General features: G+C 41.9%; 1 protein-coding gene across 1 annotated transcript; it reads right to left on the bottom strand.

Moving 5' to 3' along the window:
- Window positions 1-3: 3 nt before the first annotated feature.
- Window positions 4-27,674, bottom strand: LOC132887195 (NLR family CARD domain-containing protein 3-like). Its single transcript, XM_060922666.1, has 10 exons — window positions 27,475-27,674; window positions 20,833-20,949; window positions 18,770-18,824; window positions 18,411-18,615; window positions 16,401-18,168; window positions 11,336-11,509; window positions 11,019-11,195; window positions 2,419-2,592; window positions 2,120-2,296; window positions 4-1,703 (listed from the first exon to the last, which is right to left on the bottom strand). Exons 1-10 carry the CDS (start codon window positions 27,621-27,623, stop codon window positions 1,697-1,699), a joined length of 3,003 nt encoding a protein of 1,000 aa, XP_060778649.1. The 5' UTR covers window positions 27,624-27,674; the 3' UTR covers window positions 4-1,696.
- Window positions 27,675-27,720: the final 46 nt, after the last annotated feature.

Raw genomic sequence — 27,720 nt, 5'->3', positions numbered from 1 at the left:
CAATAATCAGGATATCGATGTGTATTGACACACACACAGTACAAATACACAATGAGGTGTCTTCACACAAATATTTCTAACATTCAATGCAGAATTGATAATCATCTTCATTTTTATAAACACAGCATTTAAAAATCGACTAAAACATTAGTTATGTACAGAGTCAACCAAATTAAACCTTTCTCATCTGAATTTTATAATTTCAGGAGGAAAATAATTTACTTTACACAGTTATAAACAGTGTGCAACTTTGTGCAATGACCAAATGACTGTAGTGAACTGATACTATAACGCTACGTTCACACTGCAAGGCTTAATGCTCAATTCCGATTTTTTTGTGAAATCCGATTTTTTTGTGAGGTCGTTCACATTAACAAATATATGCGACTTGTATGTGATCCTCAGTATGAACGAAAAGCGACCTAAAAGTGTTCCGCATGCGCACTGCAGGATACGACGACGTCACACGCAGTGAGCATGGCCAGTGTTTACGGAAGTAAAACCGCCCGGTTGCGGTATGACTCATCCAATCTAGCTTGAATAGCTGCATCCCCCCAAATGGAAATCAGCTCCCTAACCTCTGCGTCCTTCCATTGAGAAGATTCAGAACCTTCACAGCCCGAAGCGTCCCTCGCATTGATGTCATGCGCAGGGGCGCAGATACGGTTTTAGAACTGGGGGGGGGGGGGACAAAAAACTGGGGGGGGGACAAAGCTGCCAGCAAACCAACCCCAACATGCCTGTCAAACTTGTTGTTAGTAACCATAGCAACCAAGCTCGAGCTCGCAACCTGTGCAGTCTGCGCAGCTCAACCAACCGAATATCAGTCTTTGTTTTGTTTTATGTGAGTTGTTGCAACTATATGTATACACTGCCGTGCACCTCAATAAACCGAATGGTAATTAGTCTTTTGATTTTTCCGTGAGGTTTGCCTTATGCAAAGAAAGACAGCATAGACGTTTTTTTCCTCCCTATAAGTGGGGGGGACCGAACGAGGTGAATTTAAATATGACTCGTCCCACCCTCTATCTGCACCTGTGATTATGCGCCATGTTGTTGTAACTTTTTTGAGAGACCCGCCGCCTACTTCAGCGCAGAATAGTGACGTTTGTGGCTTGTTGATGACGTGTAAGTCGGATGAATGCGACCTGGCGGTTCAGACTGAAGTCGCATATGAAAAGAGCGGATAGGAATCGGAATTAGCACCACATATCCAAACGGCCTGGGTCGGATTTGAAAAAATCGGATCTGTGTCGTTCATATTGTCAATAAAAGATCGGATACAGGTCACATATGGGCGAAAAGATCGGATTTGAGTCACTTCAGCCTGCAGTGTGAACGTAGCCTAAGATATTTATGATGTGTTTTAAACATAAATGTGACCTTCTGCTGCATGTAAATGGAAAAACAGAAGCATACTGTACATACAAAACTATTAAATGATGTTCGATGTGCATTAACAGTTTCTGTTTTGCTGTAAAAGATATTAATAAGAAAATATTTGAGTGTTGAGTTCAATAAAGTTTATTTATCTCAGCTGGTGTATTTTTCCAAACAACTAGAGAAGTGGAAGTGCTGACATGTTGTACACATCTGATTATCACTAAATGATGATGATCTTCAAATCACTTTGTACTGTAAGGGTTTATCCTCATCATCCTCTGTGTGTGAGACTCAGATCAGATCAGGATGAAAACTACAATCTGTAAAGAAGGAGAAAAGGGCAGAACGATCAGATTTGAACATGTTTTTATCAGAATCAGTCATCAGGTTCATGACAAGAAAAATGTGTCGCAGAACACACAAAGCACAGATTCAAGTTTACAAAATACAAAACCATAAATTATCTCAAAATGTGTGTAAATGAAAGGGGAGGGGATCCATTCTTTCTCAGTGAAACACTGTTGCCTGATACAGCCACCAGGGGCAGGCTCTCTTCCACTCTTTTCAGAGAGAGAACACCAACCACACAACAGTGTTTTTATTTATTACTGTACCAACACATTCAGATACAGAATCTCCTCTGGAGTGGAGAAAGAGACATCAAACCACCAAATCACTCTTACTGTGTGTGTGTGTGTGTGTGTGTGTGTGTGTGTGTAGACAGTCAGTAACTCACTCTAGTTTCTCCAGTGTACAGTGTGGATCCTTCAGTAGATCAGAGAGCAGCTTCACTCCTGATTCTCCTGGATTATTCCAGTACAGATCCAGTTCTCTCAGGTGTGATGAGGGATTTGACCTCAGAGCTGAAACCAGAGCAGCACAACCTTCACCTGTAATACTGCAGCCAGACAACCTGTAGAGAGAAACATCTCACAGTTACAGCATAAATCACTCAGCTTTACAACACAAAACACACAACTATTATATACAGTACACTTACTGTGTGTGTGTGTGTGTGTGTGTGTGTGTGTGTACCTCAGTGTCTCCAGTGTACAGTGTGGATTCTCCAGTCCAGCAGAGAGCAGCTTCACTCCTGAATCCTGCAGGTTATTGTGACTCAGGTTCAGTTCTCTCAGTCTGGAGGAGTTTGAGCTGAGAACTGAGGACAGAACTCTACAGCTTTCCTCTGTCAGATTACACACACACAGACTGGAAGAGAAATGATGAAATCTGTGAATATCTGATGGATAAATGCAGTGTGTTCCATCAGTTGTGAAATAAAGTGTCTCCCTGAACACAAGGTTCTGATGTCAGAATAAAAATATAAAATAAAGAGACTGTGTTTGTACTTGGACAGATCCACGTGTCTCAGCTCATATGAGACGATGGATTTAACTACAAGAAAGGGACGGATAGAGGTGAAGATACAAGATCTAAACAGCTAGAATTACAATTCACAAGTTTAATTTTTATTGATTGATGATATGGAATTAATGTAGAAAGTAAATCTGATTCTCATGGACACATTTCAGTTTCTTATAGAATAATACATTACACTTTAAACAACACACATCAGTTTAGTTCAGTGTTTCTCAAACTTTTTAAGAACAAGGACCACTTTATTAATAAAAAAATTTTGCGGACCACCGAACCCCCTAATTATCCCGAACAAAAAACAATGAGCCGACTTCAACAGCAGATTACAAATTAAACACTAATGAAATGACAGTTTTACAAATAGTATCGTCATCTCACTCATTGTTGTCCTTATCTTAATGGGAAGAATGGTGCTGCTTATTCTGATCCATCAGTGAAGCAATGTCTGGCTCCAAACTGGACAGTTTTTATCTCATATTGGGGGCCACATTGATCCAGTTGCGCTGCTTTGTTTTCAGTCCAACCAGAGTGGAAAATCCAACTTCCCAGTTGTATGTGGTTGAAAATGACTAACAGTTTCAGAGCAGGGCGGCACGGTGGTGTAGTGGTTAGCGCTGTCGCCTCACAGCAAGAAGGTCCGGGTTCAAGCCCCGTGGCCGGCGAGGGCCTTTCTGTGTGGAGTTTGCATGTTCTCCCCGTGTCCGTGTGGGTTTCCTCCAGGTGCTCCAGTTTCCCCCACAGTCCAAAGACATGCAGGTTAGGTTAACTGGTGACTCCAAATTGACCGTAGGTGTGAGTGTGAATGGTTGTCTGTGTCTATGTGTCAGCCCTGTGATGACCTGGCGACTTGTCCAGGGTGTACCCCACCTTTCCCCCGTAGTCAGCTGGGATAGGCTCCAGCTTGCCTGCGACCCTGTAGAAGGATAAAGAGGCTAGAGATAATGAGATGAGATTCAGAGCAGAGTCAGCCAGCTCAGGATGTTCAGGTTGGATGTGGAACCAAAAGTCTGTCAAGCATTTCTCTTTGAAGGTCATCTTCAGTGTCCCATCTAATGCGACGTCCACAAGACCGTCAACCTCTCTTGGTGATGGCTTGGAACTGACGTGCTCAATGTGTTTTCTGTCTCCAAATGGATTTCTGATCCACTCAAAGCCCACATCTAATTCTGGGAAACATCTCCACAATTCAGAGGTGGACAAAGTACCCAAGTTTATTACTCAAGTCAAAGTACAGATCCCACTGGTCAAATGTTACTCCAATCCAAGTGAAAGTTGAACAGTCTAAGCGTTATTGCCATAACGCTTATCAAACCTAATACCTCTGAAACAACCGACTGGATTTACTGACCAACTTGTAGAACCTGTAGAATAAACACCTGGTAGAATGTTACAAAATGAAACACAACTGAACTGAAAAAGAGCCGTTGCCATTTATTTATTTATTAATCATAACGCTCCTCCCCACCCCACAGAGCAGCATGGTCGTGTTCTGACCCAGCTCTGGCAGTGTGTGCACACGTGTATGTGTACGTTAATCAGGAAGACAGGAAGACTGTAAATGCAGCTTCCTCAGAAAATAAAAATGACAATCCAACCTGATTAAAACCCAGATCCACACCTCGAGCTTAATAACTGTCCAACAGCAGCACTGCTTTAAGCAAGACAAAAAAATTCAAGACCATCATCTGACATCAAAACAAAAAATTCCAACAATTTGTTGTGACTGACGAGTAAAATACTGTCCATCTCACATGTCCTGTGTGTGTGTGTGTGTGTGTGTGTGTGTGTGTGTGTACGAGTAAGTGTATGTATTCATGGACATATGAATCTGCCTGTGGAATCATGGTGATTTAACAATAAGCAAGCTAGTCAGTGAAGCTCCACCTGACGCTAGCAAACTCTTTTCAAACTCTAAATCATATCGGGTTGCTAACATTACTAGAAAAGAAAGATTTGTACATTATGTTCATTGGCAAGATTATGCTAAAACATATTTCTGAAAGGACTTCAGATAAGTTAACGTTATTCATGTTAGCGTAACTCCTTTTTTACATGCTGACTAACAGTGTCCAAGTTAACTAGCTACGTGTTAATGTTAGCTGTGGACAAGACTATGGCAACTTGGCAGGAAAATCTATAGAAAGTCATTTGAATGAGCAGACTGCAGAGATATTGTGACGTTATCGCTAGCTCTAAAAGCACAGACAACTTTATGATAAGCTTTTTCTTGGAATAAAACGTTTACATACTTTAATATCCTTCCGCAGGTCAGACACCAAGTTTTTATCGGCTATGATGTGCTTCAAACGGAGCAAACATTTAAAACAAAACCAATCGTTATTCCTTTCAGAAAAGTGAAACATGGGTGTATGCATTCCCCAGAAGAAACGCTTCCTTCCATTCTGCCATCAACTGATTGTGTTAAATAATGCTGCAGAGAAATCACTGAACTTGATTTTATAGTATATAGACGTGACGTGACCCTAGTGATTACTGATCGGCTGTCTCAGTGTCACCTGCGAAAGAAACACATTTTAGAAAAGAAAAGAAAAAACATCCACTTTCAAAGCTGCTTCAGAGTAACGAGGACCTTGATAGAAATGTAGTGGAGTAAAAAGTACGATATTTGTCTTTCAAATGTAGTGAAGTTAAATTCATAAGTTGCCAAAAAAATAACGCTCAAGTAAAGTACAGATACTCAAAAAATGTACTGAAGTACAGAACTCAAGTAAATGTACTTCGTTACTGTCCACCTCTGCCCAATTGTGAGTGAAGGCCTTGCAGATGTTCCTTAAAGGCTGCAACTGTGCTGCCATCCAGGACCTCCTCGGCAGTGAGAAGAAAATCTGCCAGCGTAGGGAAACTATGGAATTCTTGGCGATCGAGACGGGCACACCACAATTCCATCTTGAGGCGTGCGGCTTTAATTTTGTCCTGGACAGTAAAGACTGTGATCGCTTTTCCTTGCAGCGCTAAATTCATGGTATTGAGAGTGCTGAACAGATCAGCAAGATAAACCAATTTTGCGAACGATCGGAAATCATGCATTCTGTCATACAGTTCATCACTTTGATGCAGGAATAACTTGACCTCATCACGCAGTTCAAATAGACGGGTGAGAACTTTCCCACGCGATAACCAGCGAACTTCAGTCTGAAAAAGAAGTTTCGTATGCTCGCTTCGCATTTCTTCACACTGAGCTTTAAAACGACGTGTGTTCAGTGCTTTGCTTTTACTCATATTAACTATTTTCACAGACTCGTCCAGGACTGGTTTAAGACACTGGGGCATTTTTTCACTGCCAGTTGCTCTCTGTGAATGCAGCAGTGTTGCTGTGGCAGATGGTGCTACTGTGCAGACACGCGCAGCGAGGACCTTGTATTTTGCCGTCATCACAGTTGCACCGTCTGTGCAAATGCCAACGCATCTTGTCCAGTCAGTGTTATTCTGCACAAAGAAATCATTAAGTGAGTTAAAAATCACTTCTCCTGTGGTGTTGGTCAGCAGGGTGTAACAAAAAAAGAAAATCATCATGTACAGCACCATCATATATATATACACCAGGGCTTTGAACCGGTTCAAGGAACGAAAACGAAAACCGGGAACTAGGGTTGGGCGGTATTACGGTAAGAAGGTATCCCGAGGTATCCAAAAGTACCAACGGTATCGGTCTCATTACCGTCATTTTAAAAAAATATATAATATCTAAATAAATATGGAGTACATGAGGTCATAATATAAAATAATAAATTGAAGATCATCCCGAATAACTGTGTGATCGTATTTTCACTAATTCTATCAATTTCCTAAAGAAGTTTTCATCGCGTGCAGGGTTGTTTATGTCGTTACCATGGCAACCCTGCGTGACATTTTGGAGTCTGACAGAAAGCTTCGCAAGAGACTGAGACCGGGGGTGTCATGGCTCAGATGGCTAAGGCACCGTACCATAAATCCGGGGACCCGGGTAAGATTCCGACCCGAGGTTATTTCCCGATCCCGTCTCTCTCTCCCCCGCTCATTTCCTGTCTCTCTATACTGTCCTCTCTAAAAAAAAAAAAAAAGAGACTGAGACCACGGTTGAAAGATGGCAAGTCAAGATAACGAGTTAGTGGCAAAAAAAAAATACAACATCGGCAGTGTGGCAGCATTTTGGTTTCAAACCAAACGAAAAATCTAATATGTCCCCTAAGGCACACCATAGCCTGGGGTACTCCACTTCCACGAGATCTCTCCAATGAGTTGTGTTTTGAGTAGGTTACATGAGTAACAACAAGGTAAAATAATATAACGTATGACATTTGGGATGTGGGTAATAAACGTTTGAAATGTCATCTACTGAAGAAACGGAAGAAAACATTGTAGCGTGAACTGTTCGGTTTCTGGTGGGAATTAGCAATGCGCTTGCTATCTTTGTTGGGTGTGTTAAACCGTATGGATTTAAGTGGAATAATTGTAAGGAGTTATGTGATCAAGACAACGTTTTAAGCAAGGTAAGGCCATTTGATTATTAATTTCCCCGCCATGGCATGACGTGGGCCCATATGATTTTGCCTTGTGCAGCTATCACACATTTGAATTAGGTTCGCCTCATTTGCGCTGAAGAATATGGTTTATCGCGCAGTCTAAACGGACTTGGGTGTTGGTTGATTCTTTTTCTTATTTCCCATGCTTGAAAGGGTATGATCCTGCTCATCGTGTACTTTTTTTTGATGGAGTAGGTGAAATAGTGCTGCAAATGGCGTTTCAACGCAGACATGTGTAAACGACAGTTGAATGCTATTTTCAAGATGAAGGAAGAGTTGCGTGATGCTTTGAAATATCTCTTAATGCTAGTGTTGCCACACGTCCAGGTTTTTCCGGGATTGTCCCGGTTTTTTGTGGAAAATGGAAAATGTCCAGGAAAATGGAATAACCTTCCCGGGACACGTTTTGTCCCGGTTTTTTACTTCCTCACATTATCCCCATTGAAATAAACACAAATCATTAATGTTTCTCGCAGCCACTTAACATATTAATAGTTTTCACGTAAGCGGGCATATTGTAGGCAGCTGCTTGTGTGGCCTCACCGAATGTTTGCGCACGCAGCCAGTCGCCGTTGCTAGGTGATCGTGGTCAATACAACGGCGGCCGCGCGAAATCAAAGATACTGGAATACCGTAATACTAAACAATAGGTGAGAGTTCCCTTGGTCGGTGCGTGAGTAGGCTGGCTGTCTACTTCCTATGTTCTGATTCTGATAAAGGCTGGTTCTAAAGCCAGGGCCAATTTCATCAATAAATGAATCATTAAATAAATCATTAAATATATCAAAAAAGAATGCCTGAACACTGGCGTGAGAAATGAATAAATCAGTTGTCCCAATAACATAGCACCTCTCTCTTGTGATTAAAACAAAGGATTAGGGCTATTTGGTATGATACGGTAGTCTAACTTTTAAAGTTCAGTTCTCCAGAGAAAAGGCTAAAACAACAACGAAGCAGACTGAGAGAAATTATATTGATTATATTTGTATTATTTTGATTTGGAAACGGAATGGGAGGAGAGACTCTTCAGGGGGCTGTTAGCCTACTATTAAATATTTGTTTAAAAAAAATTGGCGTCCAAATAAGATCATTCCTATATGAACTTATTTTTTGTAATAATATTTGTGGTAGTGCCCATTTAAGGGTTAAGAAGACAAAATTAATTTTAACTAAACGCCTAACTGCACCAGTTGAACTGTTTTATTTTTAAACGTGAACATTCACATAAGGCATAAGGCATCGTAGATGTGCGTGTCCGCAGCCCTCAACCCCCGCGCTCGTACGTGCGCGCAGGCGCGGCCGCCGACCGATGTGTCCCGGTTTTTTACAACTCAGATGTGGCAACCCTACTTAATGCACAAAATTCGCTTTGCTGCTTAATCCATACCACAATGCACACAATTCGCTATGCTGCTTTTAAATAGTACATTTGAGGCATAGGCGCACGTTACACAGTAGGCCGAAACAAAATATTATTTTTTTCTCGGTAATACCGTATACCCCGGGAAAACACAGAGACAGTTTAAAGGTATCAAAATTTGGATACCGCCCAACCCTACCGGGAACTTTTTCTATTTCACATGGAACAGAAACGAAACCAGAAACTTTATTATTTTTTATGTTCCGGAACAGAAACACTTATTAAAAATAATGGTAACCGGTTAATACCGGTTTTTATTTCGTTCCTCAAAGTTTCCGTAGCCTACAAATAAAAAAAGTCATTCTTCTCCTGCGCAAGTTTCTATGACCCGCTGGGGTTCACTTCCTGTGTGACGTTTGCTGACTGAATGGAGAGAGTGGGAGGGTGGACTACTATCACGTCTCCACATCTTAAATAAGAGGTAAATATTGCAGTCTATCGTTATTCAAAAACGTCAGTTTCAAACACGATATCAATATATTTGTCCACGTTAATGAGAGGCTCGCGAACATTAAATGACGTTAACCTCTGTTAGCCTATCAATGCATAGGGCCTGACTAGCCTTTGGTAACACACTAAACGAATTATCTTTCATTTTTGGCACTTTTTCTGTTTGTGTAGATGGGAAGACATACTGAGAATCCAAATCGCCAACATTTGAAATAATAATTGTTTTGAATTATTTCTTGTCTTATTTAATGAAGGTTGTAATAGAATTAGCCTACATTTGGCTTAAGCTGGATGAGACAGAGACATAATTTTATAGCCATTTGTTAAACAGCTGACAGGGAACGTAATTAACCGTTCCGGGAACGAAATTTTTTTGTTCTAACCGGTTCGGGAACATCTATTTAATGGTGGAACCCAAAACCGGAAACGTTAAAATTCCGTTTCTGTTCGGAACGAACGAATAGGAAAAAAATTCTGGTTCAAAGCCCTGATATACACCTTACAAAACACAGGAGATTTGCCTCGTTCTCAATATCAGTGGATTCATCCATTTGCAGAGAGAAAAACTGACTTTGACGTAAACGTGTCACCAGCTGCTCTTGGACATTTTCAGCCATGGATGTTCTGCGCTGCTGGACAGTGTCATTGGACAGAGGTACCCTGTTCATTTCATCACTTGCTTTCCCCCCAAGCATTATGTTAGCCATAACCTTTGCAGCTGGCTGAACTAAAGCCTCACCTATTGAATGAGGTTTGCCTGCTTTCGCGATCAGCAGGGAGACCCTGTATGAAGCTGCTGGAGCTTTCACATTTTCCACAGGCACAAAAAACTGTGAGGCTCCCTTTCTCGTGTGATGCTGAAGCTCTTCATATTTTCTCTCAAAAATGCAGTCGGTTTGTTGACGTAATCCTTGTGTTTAGTTTCGAAGTGCCGCTTGAGCTTAGCAGGTTTCATTGCCTCGTTGGCCAATGTTTCGTAGCACAGAACACAATGTGGTTTCGGATCCTCCGCATTCCCAGTCCAAAAAAATCCAAATCTGATGTAGTCGCTGTGGTATTTTCCTTTCGCTTTAGCACTCGATTTTCCATGGTCATGTTGAGCTTCACTACTACTCTGAGGGAGCTCCTGCAGGAAACTATCCTGGGACTCCATATCAGTGCTCACTGAATCATCATGTCTTTGCACTTTGTCCTTGCCTGTGTCAGACGTTTCTTGTGCTTTTCTTTTGACTGACCCGCTCTTCAGTCACCGATCCGTTATCTTTTTGACAGTTTGATGCGAAATCTAACTTGGTTACTTGAAGTTTCTCCGCATTCCACATTCAGAGTTGATGTTGATTATGAAAGTGTAACCTAAACTGACGGAGCTATAGGCAGAGTCACAAAACTGTTGGCTTGCTTAATGTCAGACAAATTCAAATAATAGGCGACTATTTTTTTTTTTTTTGGCTTTTTTCACCTTTTTATTGGATAGGACAGTGTAGAGACAGGAAATGAGCGGGAGAGAGACGGGGAGGGATCGGGAAATGATCTCGGGTCGGAATCAAACCCGGATCCCCGGATTTATGGTATGGCGCCTTATCCACCTGAGCCACGACGCCCCCCCAATAGGTGACGATTTGAATTTACAGAGGACTGAATTCAATATACAAAACGACTCATCTGTGAGACTCAGAACTTTGCTTTTGGAGTCACATCGGCGATTTGAGAAACACTGATAAAACGTGATATTTTACATCAACTCGTGGAGCAGCAGGGGGGTCGCTCATGGAGCACACTTTGAGAAACAGTGGTTGAGTTCACTGTGAACAAGATGGAACATGAAACGTGTGTGTGTGTGTGTATAGAGACGGTCAGTAACTCACTGTAGTGTCTCCAGTGTACAGTGTGGATCCTTCAGTAGATCAGAGAGCAGCTTCACTCCTGATTCTCCTGGATTATTGCAGTTCAGATTCAGTTCTCTCAGGTGTGATGAGGGATTTGACCTCAGAGCTGAAACCAGAGCAGCACAACCTTCACCTGTAATCCTGCAGCCAGACAACCTGTAGAGAGAAACATCTCACAGTTACAGCATAAATCACTCAGCTTTACTACACAACACACACAATCTTTATATACAGTACACTTACTGTGTGTGTGTGTGTGTGTGTGTGTGTGTGTGTGTGTGTGTGTGTGTGTGTACCTCAGTGTCTCCAGTGTACAGTGTGGATTCTCCAGTCCAGCAGAGAGCAGCTTCACTCCTGAATCCTGCAGGTTATTGAGACTCAGGTTCAGTTCTCTCAGTCTGGAGGAGTTTGAGCTGAGAACTGAGGACAGAACTCTACAGCTTTCCTCTGTCAGATTACACTCACACAGACTGGAAGAGAAATGATGAAATATCAGAACACTGATCTCAAACACACAAACACAGCCATAATCCTGCTAAACTTTACCATGGAACAGAAATGTGAGTGTGTTTCTCTCACACACAGAAATCAGAGGACAGGACGCCACATCAGCACATTTACAGGAGCAGCGACGTCTTTCTGCACTCCACAATCTCTCAGCTACAATTTATTATCACACCATTAGCTCATGGACAGAACACACACGTGTGAGAGCGAGCAGCCGACAAACACTCCACTCTGATCTGTGTTCAAGTTTCTACAAACTAAACACACTCAGTACACACACTCTCTCTCTCACACACACGCACACAGTACTCTCTTTCTCTCACACACACGAGAGTGTGTGTGCCAATAAACGTGTCAAATACATGTTGGTGTGGCTATGAATGTGTTGGTGCAAGTGTCAGTAAAATGCGGGCTCATGTCAATGTTAAAGGAGAACTGAAGTCATTTTTAAACTTGCTTTATTTCTTAATTAACGTGTTATTCAATTACGTTTTCAGTTTTAGTAACCTTATATCATGAATCATATTGGCAACTAATTGCAATTAAATATTATACTTATCGGCCTATTCGGTTTTTAGCCGTGTTGAGTTTAGTTTGTTTGGTCCACGGCAGGCGTCGCTTATCCGCGCGATCTTCACGAGACTTGTGCGAGACTTCGAAACGTGAAGTGTCAGCCAGGTGTCAGTGCCGCCATTTTGAAAACTGTTTTCCAAACGAAATATCGCACAAAAACAAGTTTAAATGACGATTACTGCCTACTTTTTTCAAACTTTCCTGATTGCTATCAAAACAAACAAAACTTCCGGCTTGATTACATCAGCGTTCGAAAGAGTGCGCGCGTCTTTTTTTTCAGTCGCACTGAAAGAAATCAAATTAAAAGTCAGCAAAGAAGAAAGTATTCAGCCTTGATTTAAAAGAACTGAAAGCTGCAGGTACTTTGTATTGATTAAATGTGGGAAATACACTCAGTATAATATGGATTTATCACAAAAACACATGCATGCATTTATTATTTTGAAACCCACCAGCCGACTGATCTGGCACGTTTTAATTGTGCGACAATAATGATGTAAAGACCAGCGCGACGGACAAGTGTCCAAAAGAGTTTTTTCAATTTAACAATGAGCTCACTATATAGTCCTCTATATAGTAATTCCCTATATAGGCAGTAGGTAGTAGTGAATGAGTGAGCGATTTTGGACACAGGGAACATTGGCAGATGTTGGTTCACTTTGATATCCACTGTACGTTTTACTTCCGTCCTACGATATCTCACACAGGTCTCAGCGAATGTCGTTTACGGCCATTGCTTTGACATATGGACTGATATATTACAGAGCATATTTCAAACACTCCTAACTTGCGATAGCAGTGACAAAATAGTGATCAAAAATGCATTCCTACATTTAATAAAATGACATAAATAGTATTTTGATGATTAAAAAAAAAATTTGCCTTCAGTTCTCCTTTAAAGCTACAGCATGCAACTTCTATTGACCCCTAGAGGAATTCTACATAATTACAAAAACCCTACCGGCGCTTCCACGTCGTGTCTGGCAGTATAGGCTGCGGTCACACGCACACGTAGACAAATTAACTTAAAAGGTAGAATAAATGGTTCTCAAGAACAATTGTGCAATACACTTTTTGTCAAACTCAGTAAATATCTCCTCATGGTCCGCCAGCTGTCTGATCTGTGTGTGCACTGAAAAAGAATCCAGTGTTCATACACAACCATGGTTCTGTAACTGGGCAACAAAGTGGCTCGGACCGAGCCTCACAACATTATTTCAGCCAATCAGCAGGTGCGTTCACAGTGTGTTCTCATGGAACAGATAATGCTTCCATTTTATTAAATGTTTATATAATGTTCTGCTGTAGTTACTTGTTCTTGTCTTTAAATTTACCTTCATTCTAACTTTCACCTTACCTAGATCTACAGTGTCACTATTTTATGTTTATCCTTTTCTTGATAGGGCTTGGTGAAAAGTTTGATTTACCTAACTTTGGTTTACCTACCTTTTGTTTGTTTTGGACAGAGCATGGATCAAAACACCATCAGTGAGGCCACTGAAGACACCACCATTGGGATTTATGTTCTTAAATAACATGCTTCAAGTGATGAAGCAGAGGACATTGGCATTGTTCTTGAAGGCATCAAGGTGTTACAAGATAATGGGCGGCACGGTGGTGTAGTGGTTAGCGCTGTCGCCTCACAATAAGAAGGTTCCGGGTTGGAACCCAGCGGCTGGCGAGGGCCTTTCTGTGTGGAGTTTGCATGTTCTCCCTGTGTCTGCATGGGTTTCCTCCGGGTGCTCCGGTTTCCCCCACAATCCAAAGACATGCAGTTAGGTTGATGTGGGGCGGCCTTGGGCCCTTGAGCAAGGTACCTAACCCCTGACTGCTCCCTGGGCGCTCTGGTGTGGCTGCCCACTGCTCTGGGTGTGTGTGCGCGCGTGTGTTCACTGCTTCAGATAGGTTAAATGCAGAGAATGAATTTCACTGTGCTTGAAGTGTGCATGTGATGAATAAAGGTTTCTACTTGATAATGTAGCATTAGCTGTTGCTATGCTGTTTGGACTGATGTATGCACTGAACCTCAGCGACCCTGCTGACCTCCGCTACACTTTTGAGGTCATCCAAAAGATTAGGATGGAACTGGATGGAGGTGAACTTTCCAACAAAGCACTTGCTCAGAAAAACAGGCTCTCAGTCAACGGCTCAGACTGATTTCTGTTGTGTATCCACTTTTGTGTGTGTGTGTTTATTTCTCAGTGATGAGTTGATGCAGGGTTGATTACTTTTTGTTTGTAAATCCACTTTGATTTGTCAAAGTTGTCAGCTGTATAAAATGGTGTTCACAGGGTTAACCCTCATGGTCTCATCTCATTATCTCTAGCCGCTTTATCCTGTTCTACAGGGTCGCAGGCAAGCTGGAGCCTATCCCAGCTGACTACGGGTGAAAGGCGGGGTACACCCTGGACAAGTCACCAGGTCATCACAGGGCTGACACATAGACACAGACAACCATTCACACTCACATTCACACCTACGGTCAATTTAGAGTCACCAGTTAACCTAACCTGCATGTCTTTGGACTGTGGGGGAAACCGGAGCACCCGGAGGAAACCCACACAGACACAGGGAGAACATGCAAACTCCCCACAGAAAGGCTCTCACCGGCCACGGGGCTCGAACCCGGACCTTCTTGCTGTGAGGCGACAGCGCTAACCACTACACCACCGTGCCGTCCTTTTAAGTTCCATAATACCTTTAAATAATATTAGCATTAACAAATCAAGTTAGTTACATTTAAAAATCTGGTATCCTGAACATGATATCACTTTAACATTACTCTTAATTGGCATTGCAATCAATTAAAAAAAGTTAAATCAACTTGATTCTTTTAAATAGTCTAACATGATTGAAATATTTTGGTTTAACAAGTAATAATTCCATCCATCCATTATCTGTAGCCGCTTATCCTGTCCTACAGGGTCGCAGGCAAGCTGGAGCCTATCCCTGCTAACTATGGGCGAGAGGCGGGGTACACCCTGGACAAGTCGCCAGGTCATCGCAGGGCTGACACACATAGACACAGACAACCATTCACACTCACATTCACAGCTACGGTCAATTTAGAGCCACCAATTAACCTAACCTGCATGTCTTTGGACTGTGGGGGAAACCAGAGCACCCGGAGGAAACCCACGCGGACATGGGTAGAACATGCAAACTCCACACAGAAAGGCCCTTGTCAGCCGCTGAGCTCGAACCCAGGACCTTCTTGCTGTGAGGTGACAGTGCTAAACACTACACCACCGTGCCGCCCCACAAGTAATAATTCATTGAGAAAAAGAAGGAAATTATGTCAGTCATGCACATTCTGATCACGTGGGACCGACGTACACATTAAAATCAAGTAAATCCAAAGGATTTTTTTTCAGTGCAGTGTGTTACTGTCATTTGGTTTGGTTAGTTTCACACTGTACTAGTTTTCCAGAGCATCAAACTGTTTGTCCATGAGGGAGTTCTCTGATTGGTCAGGAGTTTGTCAGGGTGGGGTTTGATGGACACTTCTTATTGGGCTTGTTTTACTGCTGGAGGTCAAGATTTTGGGAAAAATATGATGTCATTATTTGAACTGAACACAAAGTTGTTTGTTGAGTTTCAAACAGACAGTAAAACAGTTGGTGTGTATCATTCTCTGCTCACACACACACCTCTGATTTCTGGGGGTTTGGAGTGGACCTGAGTACAGGTGGTGTGTTCATGTGTGTCAAAAGGTTGGTTTAATAACCTGTTAGTGTAACAAGTGAAACCATCTCCTGTAAAAGTACCAGAGGTTTGTTTAAAGAAGATTAGAGTCACTATTAACAAGCATTAATCGAAACACTGCAGTTCAGTGTGACATTAAAATAACAAACCATGCAGTAATACATCTCATCTCATCTCATTATCTCTAGCCGCTTTATCCTTCTACAGGGTCGCAGGCAAGCTGGAGCCTATCCCAGCTGACTACGGGCGAAAGGCGGGGTACACCCTGGACAAGTCGCCAGGTCATCACAGGGCTGACACATAGACACAGACAACCATTCACACTCACATTCACACCTACGGTCAATTTAGAGTCACCAGTTAACCTAACCTGCATGTCTTTGGACTGTGGGGGAAACCGGAGCACCCGGAGGAAACCCACGCGGACACGGGGAGAACATGCAAACTCCGCACAGAAAGGCCCTCGCCGGCCACGGGGCTCGAACCCAGGACCTTCTTGCTGTGAGGCGACAGCGCTAACCACTACACCACCGTGCCTGCAGTAATACATTTATAAATAAAAATAAAAACACTCACTCAGCTTTTCTGGAGGCTTTGACCACTGGCAGCAGCTTCAGAAGACATTTCTCTGATGGGTAATATTTCCTCAAATTAAACTCATCCAGCTCCTGTTCTGAGTTCAGTAACACAAACACCAGAGCTGACCACTGAGCAGGAGAGAGTCTGACTCCACTGAGACGACTGAAATCATCTCTGTTCAGGTAACGTTGTACTTCCTGCACTAGAGAATGATCATTCAGTTCATTCAGACAGTGGAACAGATTGATGGATTTCTCTGGAGATGGATTCTCCCTGATCTTCTCCTTGATGTACTCGACTGTTTCCTGTTTGCTGCAAGATCTACTTCCTGTCTGGGGCAGTAGGTCTCGTAAGAGAGTCTGACTGGACTCCAGTGAGAGACCCAGAAGGAAGCGGAGAAACAGATCCAGGTGTCCATTCTCACTCTGTAAGGCCTTGTTCACTGCACTCCTGAGGAAATCAGACATGTTTGATTTGGTGAAAAGATCAGACAGATCAGTGGTTTGTTGTTCTGTTAATTTTCTGCTGATGGAGATAAACGTGTATAAAGCAGCCAGAAACTCCTGAACACTCAGATGTACAAAGCTGAACACCTTCCCCAGGTGAAGCCCAAACTCCTCTCTGAAGATTTGGGTACACACTCCTGAGTACACGGACACTTCTCTCACATCAATGCCACACTCTCTCAGGTCTTCCTCATAGAAGATCAGGTTTCCTTTCTCCAGCTGTTGGAAAGCCAGTTTTCCCAGTGCCAGGATACTCGCTCTGGTCTGCTGAGGATCAGGCTCACATTTCTGATGGTACTTTTGGTCCTTGTGTTTGATCTGAAAGATCAGGAAGTGTGTGAACATTTGAGTCAGAGTCTTGGGGATCTCTCCACTCTCTGCTTCACCCAACATTCTCTCGAGAACAGTGGCTGAGATCCAGCAGAAGACTGGGATGTGGCACATGATGTAGAGGCTTCTTGAAGACTTCAAGTGTGTGATGATTTTATTGGCCAGGCTCTGATCACTGATCCTCTTCCTGAAGTACTCCTCTTTCTGAGGATCACTGAACCCTCGTACCTCTGTTACCTGGTCTACACACTCAGGAGGGATCTGATTGGCTGCTCCTGGTCGAGAGGTTATCCAGAGGAGAGCAGAGGGAAGCAGATTCCCCTTGATGAGGTTTGTCAGCAGCACATCCACTGAGGCCGACTGTGTCACATCACACAATCTCTCATTGTTCTGGAAATTTAGAGGAAGTCGACACTCATCCAGACCATCAAAGATCAACAGGACTTTGTTCATATCACAGTCTATTAATCGTAATTCTTTCATTTCTGGGAAAAAGTGATGAAGAAGATTCATCAGACTGAGATTTCTCTCCTTCATCAGATTCAGCTCTCTAAAGGGAAGTGGGAACATGAAGGTGACATCCTGATTCGCTTCTCCTTCAGTCCAGTCCAGAATGAACTTCTGCACAGAGACTGTTTTTCCAATTCCAGCAACTCCTTTAGTCAGCACACTTCTGATGGACGTGTCTTTAAAGAGATCATTACATTTGATGGGTGTCTCCGGTGTTGCTGGTCTCCTGGACGCCGTCTCAATCTGTCTCACCTCATGTTCTTTATTGACGTCTCCACTCCACCCCTCTGTGATGTACAGCTCTGTGTAGATCTCATTCAGAAGAGCTGAGCTTCCATGCTGTGAGATTCCTTCCTTAACTCTTTTAAACTTCTCTCTCAGGTTGGATTTCAGCTTTTGCTGATACACAGAGACGTGTTCTGAGAAACAAAGTAATAACATCTTTTAATGCAAAATCACTGAGAACAATATAAATTAAATATTGATGTGCATTCCTGATTAATGTATAGAATTTAGAAGGAAAATATATACATTGTACAATAAAACTAATTTCAGAGTTCTCATCTCACTGATTTATTCAGCTTGATAAATTTAATATGATGTATTTAAATATGAACCAAACTGAAGTAGATAAAATAAAGTCATGACTCAGAGCTCTTACTGTAGTGCAGTGTGTGAGCGAGATCTGTGTGGTTCATGTTCTTCAGGAAGTGCAGTGTGATCTTCAGCACTCCCTCTCTGACACTGCTCTGATCCTCCTCATCCTCCACCTCCCTCTCAGAGCATGCTGGGAAATCTGGACTCAGGAGCTTCTTAAACCTCTTCAGCTCCTTCTGGATCACACTGATGACTTTGTGTTCCAGCTCCTGGTGAGAAACACACAGGAACAGATCCCAATATTATAATGTTACACAGTGAGAGAGGATTTATTTCAGGAAAAGAAGAAAAGTCAGTTAGAACTGAAATTGTGTCTGATTACCCATAATGCTGCTGTATGTGGATAAAACTGTACACACACACCTTGAATATGGACTCCAGATGATTTCTGCTGATGTTTGATTTCTTCTTTTGTGGTCTGTGAACAAACAAAACACATGCTGGAATATGGACTATATGTATCATAGCTGTACAACACACACTCATAAATACAGAGACAGATATTTAACACTCTCCTCTTAACACAATACACTGAGTTCAGGATTTCCTCACTGACACACACACATTTAGAAACAAATGAATGAATGTTTGAATGAATGAATGTAATATTGATATAGTGCAGGGCTTTTCAAAGTGTGGGGCGCGCCTCCCCTGGGGGGCGCCAGAGTTCTTCAGGGGGGGCGCAACGTGAGAAAACATAAACCAGAATAAGTTACTATTGCGGACATTTAGCGAACTTCAGCTAGCCTTTGCCAGAGACAAAATGGATCGATTTTTAGTACCTAAAGCTACAGTGAGTGAGGAGACAGAGTCTGGGCCAAGCAAAAAAACAGACCCTCCAGGATTTCGCGATGTTGCGATTTGCAAATTCAACCAATCCCCGCGAATTCAGGGTGGTGTCGCAATTATATCCAATCACCGAACCTTCCCGCAAATTTGACCAATCGTTGGCGTCGTCTTGAGGTGACGTCGACAAACTACATTCCGCCTTACTTCCGTGTATACGTCCAAGAGAAGCAGCATGCGCGAGCAGTGTTGCCAGATTGGGCGGTTTCAAGTGCATTTTGGCGGGTTTTGAACATATTTTGGACTGGAAAACGTCAGCAGTATCTGGCAACACTGCATGTGCGAGTCAGTGTTTATATAGGCTTAAATTCAGTTACTGAAAGTGTGTTATTTTTACAGTGAAGGACTGTGTGCACTTTACATTATTTTTTACTTAATACAAGAAATTAATGGATGCCAACATTTTTGCCAAAATGGTATTTTATTTTCCATTGTTTAGGCAGCTTCAGCATCATACTGTGAGATTCTGTTCAAATTGTTGTTTTTTCTTCTATGAAGCCTGAGCCATTTATTTTATTAGTTTATAATTCTTGTTTAATTTAGTCTTCAGGAGAGACTGCCTGCACACAGTACTAGTATTAATAGTTTTTTTTCTTACATGAAAGCTGAGGCATTTATATTATATTTTAAGGTAACTTCATGTTGTGCTGTGAGGTTATCTACACTTTAACTTTTGAACCAACAGGTGCATTTGGATAAGTAAAGCCTATTTTTCTGCATTTTTGTAGTCCTGGTAATCTTTTATATTGGTAAAGATGTTTATAGGACCATTTCTCAGTGTCTTCGTTTTTTTTAATCAATCTCATCTCATTATCTCTAGCCGCTTTATCCTTCTACAGGGTCGCAGGCAAGCTGGAGCCTATCCCAGCTGACTACGGGCGAAAGGCAGGGTACACCCTGGACAAGTCGCCAGGTCATCACAGGGCTGACACATAGACACAGACAACCATTCACACTCACATTCACACCTACGGTCAATTTAGAGTCACCAGTTAACCTAACCTGCATGTCTTTGGACTGTGGGGGAAACCGGAGCACCCGGAGGAAACCCACGCGGACACGGGGAGAACATGCAAACTCCGCACAGAAAGGCCCTCGCCGGCCACGGGGCTCGAACCCGGACCTTCTTGCTGTGAGGCGACAGTGCTAACCACTACACCACCGTACCGCCCCATGTTTAAAATGTGTAAAAAATAAAAATGTGTACAACAACCATTTTTTTTTTTAAATACGAATGGAACATTAAGTATAGCAACAACAAAAATTGTGAGGGGGGCACTGTTGTTTATTTGCTCTCTGGGGGGGGGGCTCACTCTCCCACACTTTGAAAACCCGATATAGTGATTAATGTCCCGGGTGTAAATGTTCTCATGTCGCACCGCAGACCCTCCAGCTCAGGGACTGCAGGCTGAACTGAACTCTTTCAGCAGTTTTCCTTACTGCCAGTCCGAGAGCTGCAGCACTGCACAGTTTAGTGTTTTACTGCTTCAACACCTGATAAAGCTCATGAAGGGCTTCACAATGACACCAGTGAGTTTGATCAGGTGGAACAGTGCTGTGAAACACCTCACTATACTGACCTCAGATCAGCAGGACTGTCTCTGTCTCTGAAGCGAACTGGGTGTTCCATTGACCAGTCACTCTTCATGGACACACAACTGGGTTCTGGTGAGTCTGATCTCTTTCTCTTCATCATTCTACAACACAGATATTATTGAACTCAACACTTAACCAATACTAAAATGAAAAATAGTATAATGTAACAACAAAATAATAATAAAATATCATAATTAGATGTAAGAAACCACTTAAGGTAACACCAAGGCAACTAACAATAATGAAAAAGCATTACCCTAATTGGTGCAAAGCCTGCATGCCCTATCAGAACATTTAATTCTGCGTGGCTTCCTGAAAAAAAACTCAAGTGCCCTATCGTAAGGGAAGTCATTTAGACTGGTACCAAAATTCAAAAAAGTGCTTATTTAAGGAGTTAAAGGCATTTTTGAGACAAAGTCGGCAAACAGTCTTATTTTGTCAATTTGGGTGTGCCGAATTCAAATCTGCAATATGCCGAGCTCTGACCTCTGTTGACCTCTAGAGGTCATTGAACTTTGGGCCTGTAAACGTCTCAGCTGAACCCAGTTTCTCAGCTTTCTAAGGAATGAAATGTACTAAAATGATTAATGAAGTTAGCAAATGGCCTTCTTTGTTAAATGTTTGGGTGCTGAATTCATTTTTCATTTGTAAAACGACATATGACCTCTGATAACCTCAAGGTCATTAAACTTGGCCTAAACGGAAAACATGTCCCACAACCCTTGTTCTTGGTGATTCCACTGTAAGACATTTAAAAGGACATGGGATGATTATTTGTTGCCTTCCAAATGCATCCATCTCTGACACCAAAGACAGCATTTTGAAACTCATGTCCGAGCATAAAACTATCAAACGTATTGTTGTGCATGTGGGAGCAAATGTTTTCAGAGAACAGCTGTTTGCCCAAGATGATTTCAGAAAACGTTTTTCTGACCTCTATAAGACTAGAATACAATCTTTTATCAGTGGCCCACTCCCTGCAAGGGGAAGCTTTGCATTTACTAGACTCTTCAATCTTAACACCTGGCTTGGAAAAACTTGTTTTTCATTTGGTATGAACTTCATAGACAATTTTAACCTTTTCTGGAATCGCAGAGAATTCTTCAAGCCAAATACCACTGAACTCAGCCGGATTGGGATCAAAGTTTTAGCTGATCACTACAGCCTCTCTCTCCAGCATGCATTCTTTTCTCAGCCAACATTGAGCAGAACTGCTGATAAGTGCTCACAGACTGACCCAGTTACAGATATCAACAATACCTCTGCAAAGTCAAAACAATTACCCATGCAAGCACAGCAGAGATGCTTCAACAAGGACACACGGCCATCTGGGGCAGACTGCCAAGGACATCAACGATCACATGGAGAATGTGAACATGTTGTTAACAATGGGCAGCCACAGATATCTGCATCGCCCATCCCTATTGAGGACCTGACCAAAGACAATCATGCCAAGGCTGCATCATCCACATCTCGACCCCATGCAAGTATCACAGAGACTGTCAGGGAGACAGTCACCACAGAGACAGTCATGGAGACACTCACAAAGACCTCAGCAAAGACCCAATCTCAGGCTCGCTCTTCTGACTTTGTTGGATTTCTTCTGACTTTGTTGGATTTCCCTAAAAGTATGCAGAGATTGCTGCCAATGGCTGCACTCTCTTTTTTTCCAGCCCAAATCATTCGCGACAAGCAGTGTACCCAGTTCATCGAAAATCAACCAACAGACTGAACTGTGTTCACCCAGGACTTTCAGCTGGCTACCAATCTTTTTCACCAACTAAAAAATACATGACATCTCCAATCCTTCCCCCTCCCAACCTCATGGAATATACAGAGAGTCTTGTATGATGTGCTGTGGGTCCCTGCATTGGGCGTAGTTTTGAAAACAAGCTGGGACCCAATATGCCTATGCCATTCTCTATTCCTGTGTTGATAAGAAATAGAAAACATGGAGTATATTTAACCAAGGTGGTAAACCAGTCTAGTCTCCTTCCTGTTTCAAAACAACATCAGAGTGCCCAAGCGGATATTATTTCTAGACTTTCTGTAAAGCTAGCTCTTCTGAATGTTAGATCACTTTCAAACAAGTCATTTTTAATTAATGATCTTATTTGCAAACACAGTCTTGATCTTTTGCTTCTAACTGAAACATGGCTGGATCAAGCAAAGAGTGCTACCACCCTTATTGAAGCAGCTCCCCCAAATTTTAATTTCATGAGTGCTACCCGAGATGGGAAAGGTGGAGGGATCGCAAATATATTCAAAGCCTCTTTTCAATGTAAACAGTCCTCACTTAGTGATTTTACATCCTTTGAACACTTATGTGCACTTGTTACATGCTCTCCTAACATATTGTTATTAACTACTTACAGGCCTCCGAGACATTCAGCCAAAGTTTTTCTGGAAGAGTTTGGTGAACTGTTGTCAGTCATTTGCTTAGAGTTTGACTGTCTTATTATATCTGGGGATTTTAACTTGCATGTAGATAATCCTGAAAACACTTATGCCAGAGAACTATTTGCACTTATTGACAACTTCAACCTAGTACAACATGTACAGGGGCCGACCCACTCTCGTGGTCATACCCTTGACCTCGTTATCGCAAAGGGTCTTACTGTTTCTACTACTGTTGTTGACCTGGCCTTATCTGATCATTTCTGTGTTTTCTCTGATGTTTCTATGTCCCCTCACATTCAGAACAGCTCAATGACTATGGGTAGGAGAGTCATAAACGACAACACGTGTTCTCTTTGAGCAAGCTCTCTCTCAGATCTCAACTAAAATGTCAGACTCTGTAGACGACTTACTGGAAATTTTCAATTTAAATATGACCCAAATTATGGATGATATTGCTCCATTCAAAATCAAGAGAGTCAATGAAAAGCAGAAAGCACCATGGAAGCAATACCCAGCTGTTAAACTGCTAAAGAGGGAATGTAGGAAGACTGAAAGAAAATGGCGCAAATCTAAACTTCACATCCATTATCAAATCCATAAAGAGATGCTTTGTAAATATAATTATGAAATTGGTAAAGCAAGACAGTCTTTCTTCTCCAACATCATCAACAGGAATATGAACAATGCCCATGTGCTATTTTCAACAGTAGAGAAGCTAACTAATCCCTCACCACAATTAGCACCTGAACTTCTCTCAGTTAATAAATGCAATGAGTTTGCATCCTTCTTCAAAGGTAAAATTGATAAAATACGGCAGAATATTGCTCATAATATTTCTCAGTTGCAAATAACTGAAAAGCTGCAATCACCAGTGACACAGACAGACAATTTCAACACAATGTCAGAATTGTTTGATTGATTACGAAACTCTTGAAAAAACTGTACAAAATCTCAGTTCCTCAACATCTGAATTGGACATTCTGCCCACCAACTATTTTAAGTCTGTTCTTCACCTTATAATTACAGATGTGCTTCAGATCATAAATACATCCCTAGAGACTGGCATTTTTCCTGCGTCCCTGAAAAAAGCCGTTGTAAAGCCCCTACTTAAACAGAATAATCTGGATGCTTCAGTATTGAACAACTACAGGCCAATATCAAATCTACCATTCATCGGGAAAATCCTTGAAAAAATTGTCTTCAATCAATTAACTGCCTTCTTGATATCAAACAGCTGTTTTGATAACTTTCAGTCAGGATTTCGTGCCAATCACAGCACTGAAACAGCACTGATTAAAGTTATAAATGACATACGTCTTAATACTGATGCAGGCAAAACATCGGTCCTGGTGTTACTGAACCTCAGTGCAGCTTTTGATACTGTTGATCACAACATACTGCTATATTGACTTGAACACTGGGTTGGGTTGACTGGGAAAGTTATCAATTGGTTAAAATCATACTTAAAAGATAGAAGCTTCTTTGTTACCATGGGAAATTGTACCTCAACATCAATGTCCTTGACCTGTGGTGTCCCCCAGGGGTCGATCCTTGGACCATTACTATTCAAACTTTATATGCTCCCACTTGGACAAATTATCAAGAACAACTCAATTTTGTATCACTGCTATGCAGATGACACCCAAATTTATTTTGCTCTATCACCTAATGATTATGCCCCCCTTGAATGTCTCTACCAGTGTATCGACCAAATCAACAACTGGATGTCACAAACATATCTGTGAAGAATCTCAGTCATCCAGGTACATAGTAATCTGTGGTTGGTTGAAGAGAGCAACTGGACTTGCTTGAAGATACTTGAAAACATTTCGTTTAGGATGAGAGGCGAAACGTTTTCAAGAATCTTCAAGCAAGTCCAGTTGCTCTCTTCAACCAACCACAGATTGGGTGTCACAAAATTTTCTTCAGCTGAACACAGATAAAACAGAAGTAATTCTATTTGGGAAAAAAGATGAAAGACTCAGGATTACCACTATTCTTGACACAAAGGGGATTAAAACAAAAGATATGGTTAAAAATCTTGGTGTTTTCATTGACAGCGAGCTAAACTTTGACAGTCACATGAAAGCAATCACGAAATTGGCATTTTATCACCTAAAAAACATTTCCAAACTAAGAGGACTTACCGGTATGTCAAAAAATGATCTGGAAAAACTGATACATGCCTTCATCTCTAGTAGGGTTGACTACTGCAATGGCCTTTTCACAGGCCTGCCAAAAAAGACCATCAAACGACTTCAGCTGGTTCAAAATGCAGCGGCTAGGGTTCTCACACGAACAAAAAGAACGGAGCACATTACTCCAATTCTAAGGTCCTTTCGCTGGCTTCCAGTAAGCTACAGAATTGACTTTAAAGCATTGCTGCTGGTGTACAAATCTCTAAATGGTACAGGGCCCAATTACCTCTCTGATATGTTGCAGCAGCCTAACCCAATCAGATCTACCAGATCGCAGCAGCAAAATTTACTGGTAAAACCTGTTGTTAAAACAAAGTGTGGTGAAGCAGCTTTTAGCTACTATGCAGTACAGCTATGGAACCAACTCTCAGAGGACATCAAAAATGCTCCTGCTGTTGGCAGCTTCAAATCTAGACTAAAGACCAAGCTGTTTTCAGATGCTTTCTGCTAACTGATAAATATCATCATCTTTACATGTTTTAAACTTTACTTAACTTTTACAGCAGTGGCGTGCACAGATAGACACGAGGTGGTGCTCAAGCACCTGCCCCTCTGCCCTCTGTCCAAAAAAGTGCCCTTTTGAATTTTTTTTTTAACAGTTTACTGAGGCCAAGGTCTACATGATCTTTTAGAAAAGCCGCGGCATTAAAAGCGTGTGTGAAAATAATGTCCCGATGTGTGCCCCCTCCGCACACACACCGGACCTCTGTCTCTCTTGCTCTGTCACGTGAACAAGCGTGCAGTGCATTCAATGTGAGGTTGCAGCAGCATAGCGTCCTGGAAGCCACGACCTTGTCGTAGCGCAGACAACACATTGGGCAGTCAGTCAGCTCTTCCCCTGCCCCACCAGCCAGGTAACACATGAATCGAGTGAAAATGTATTGTTTGCCCTCTAAGCCCAAGCTGTAATTATTTTGTCGTGAAGTAGCCCGTCGCATACAGAAACAACTGCACATAAGTATTATATTTTTTGCTAGACCATTTTCAGATTTAGGAAAACAAAAATGTCTTTTTCTACTTTGTTCAACTAGAGATTCCTGGCAAAGTCAAAAAGCCTTGATGTAATAAATTAAGTGGTTGTTTTACACCTTTAAAAACTAAAACGGGTCAGTGGCGACCCGAACACAAGAGGAGGGTTAAATCTCAGACTTTTATAATAAGGTGTTCCACATGCGCAAAAAAGTGCCCTTTTTCCCCCCAGAGCACTTGCCCCCCAAAATGTCTGTGCACGCCACTGTTTTACAGTCTCTGCATGTTTTAAACTTTACTTAACTTTTATTCTGCTGTTTTTACTGAACTTTTACTTCATTTTATTATTTTATTTCTACTATTGTTTCTTTTTTTTCTCTTCTTCCCCCTTTATTTTATGTAATTTTATTTTCTATTGTTTACTGTTTTGCTTTTACCTCTGTAAAGCACATTGAACTGCCACTGTGTATGAAATGCGCTATATAAATAAACTTGCCTTGCCTTGTGTTCTCCACCACATTTGCTACATCTCATCTTGCCCTTACATACAGCTGCTACATGCCCAAACCTTTGGCATTTATAACACCGGAGTGGTGGTGGGATGTATAGTTTAACACCGTATAACACATGAATCCAACAAACACTTTATCCGGTAGTTCCTTCTCTTCAAATGTAATCATTACAGACAGGCTGTCACAGATTCCACCATTTCTCTTGATCTTAAGACGCTTAATTGCATTCACTTTAACTTTTTTCTTTCAGCATTTCTGCAGTTATATCAGTTGGAATTCCTGTAATGACACCTCTGGTGAGCTTTTGATCATTAGCCCTTGAACACTGTACAGACTTTCCATTGATCTTTTGTACCTTTAAAGCTTTCTCATATTGCTCGGCATTGTTACACAATACTAACAACTGTCCATTCTGCAAAACCTTTGTACTCCTTATCTCTCCCATTTCCTTGTTTAAACCCTTCGTGAGTTGGATTGGATTCCACTCTTTAAAAGTGGTATCCGTCTGCATCAACTTAATAAAACCTTAGGACTTTCCCTTTCATACCTTTCTGAATCAGATCTAGAGTGCACAGTATCTGGCTTTTTCCTCTTTTTCTGTCGATAAAATTTCCACGCCTCGCTCTGTTGAGCATTGGCGCCACCAAACTCAAACATTCCTCTCTCACTTCCTGAATCGCCACTTCCATCCTCCATCTCCTGACCAGTCACAGTCCAGCTGTTGCCAACCGTCTCCCTTCAGACTCCTCCTCCTCCCGCCTGATCCTCTTCTTCGTTATTGTTTTATGATAAA

This window comes from Neoarius graeffei, chromosome 5, assembly GCF_027579695.1.
Source record: "Neoarius graeffei isolate fNeoGra1 chromosome 5, fNeoGra1.pri, whole genome shotgun sequence".
NCBI lineage: Eukaryota > Metazoa > Chordata > Actinopteri > Siluriformes > Ariidae > Neoarius > Neoarius graeffei.
The sequence above is the reverse complement of the archived record's forward strand: the minus strand, read 5'-3'. Positions and strand labels throughout refer to the sequence as shown.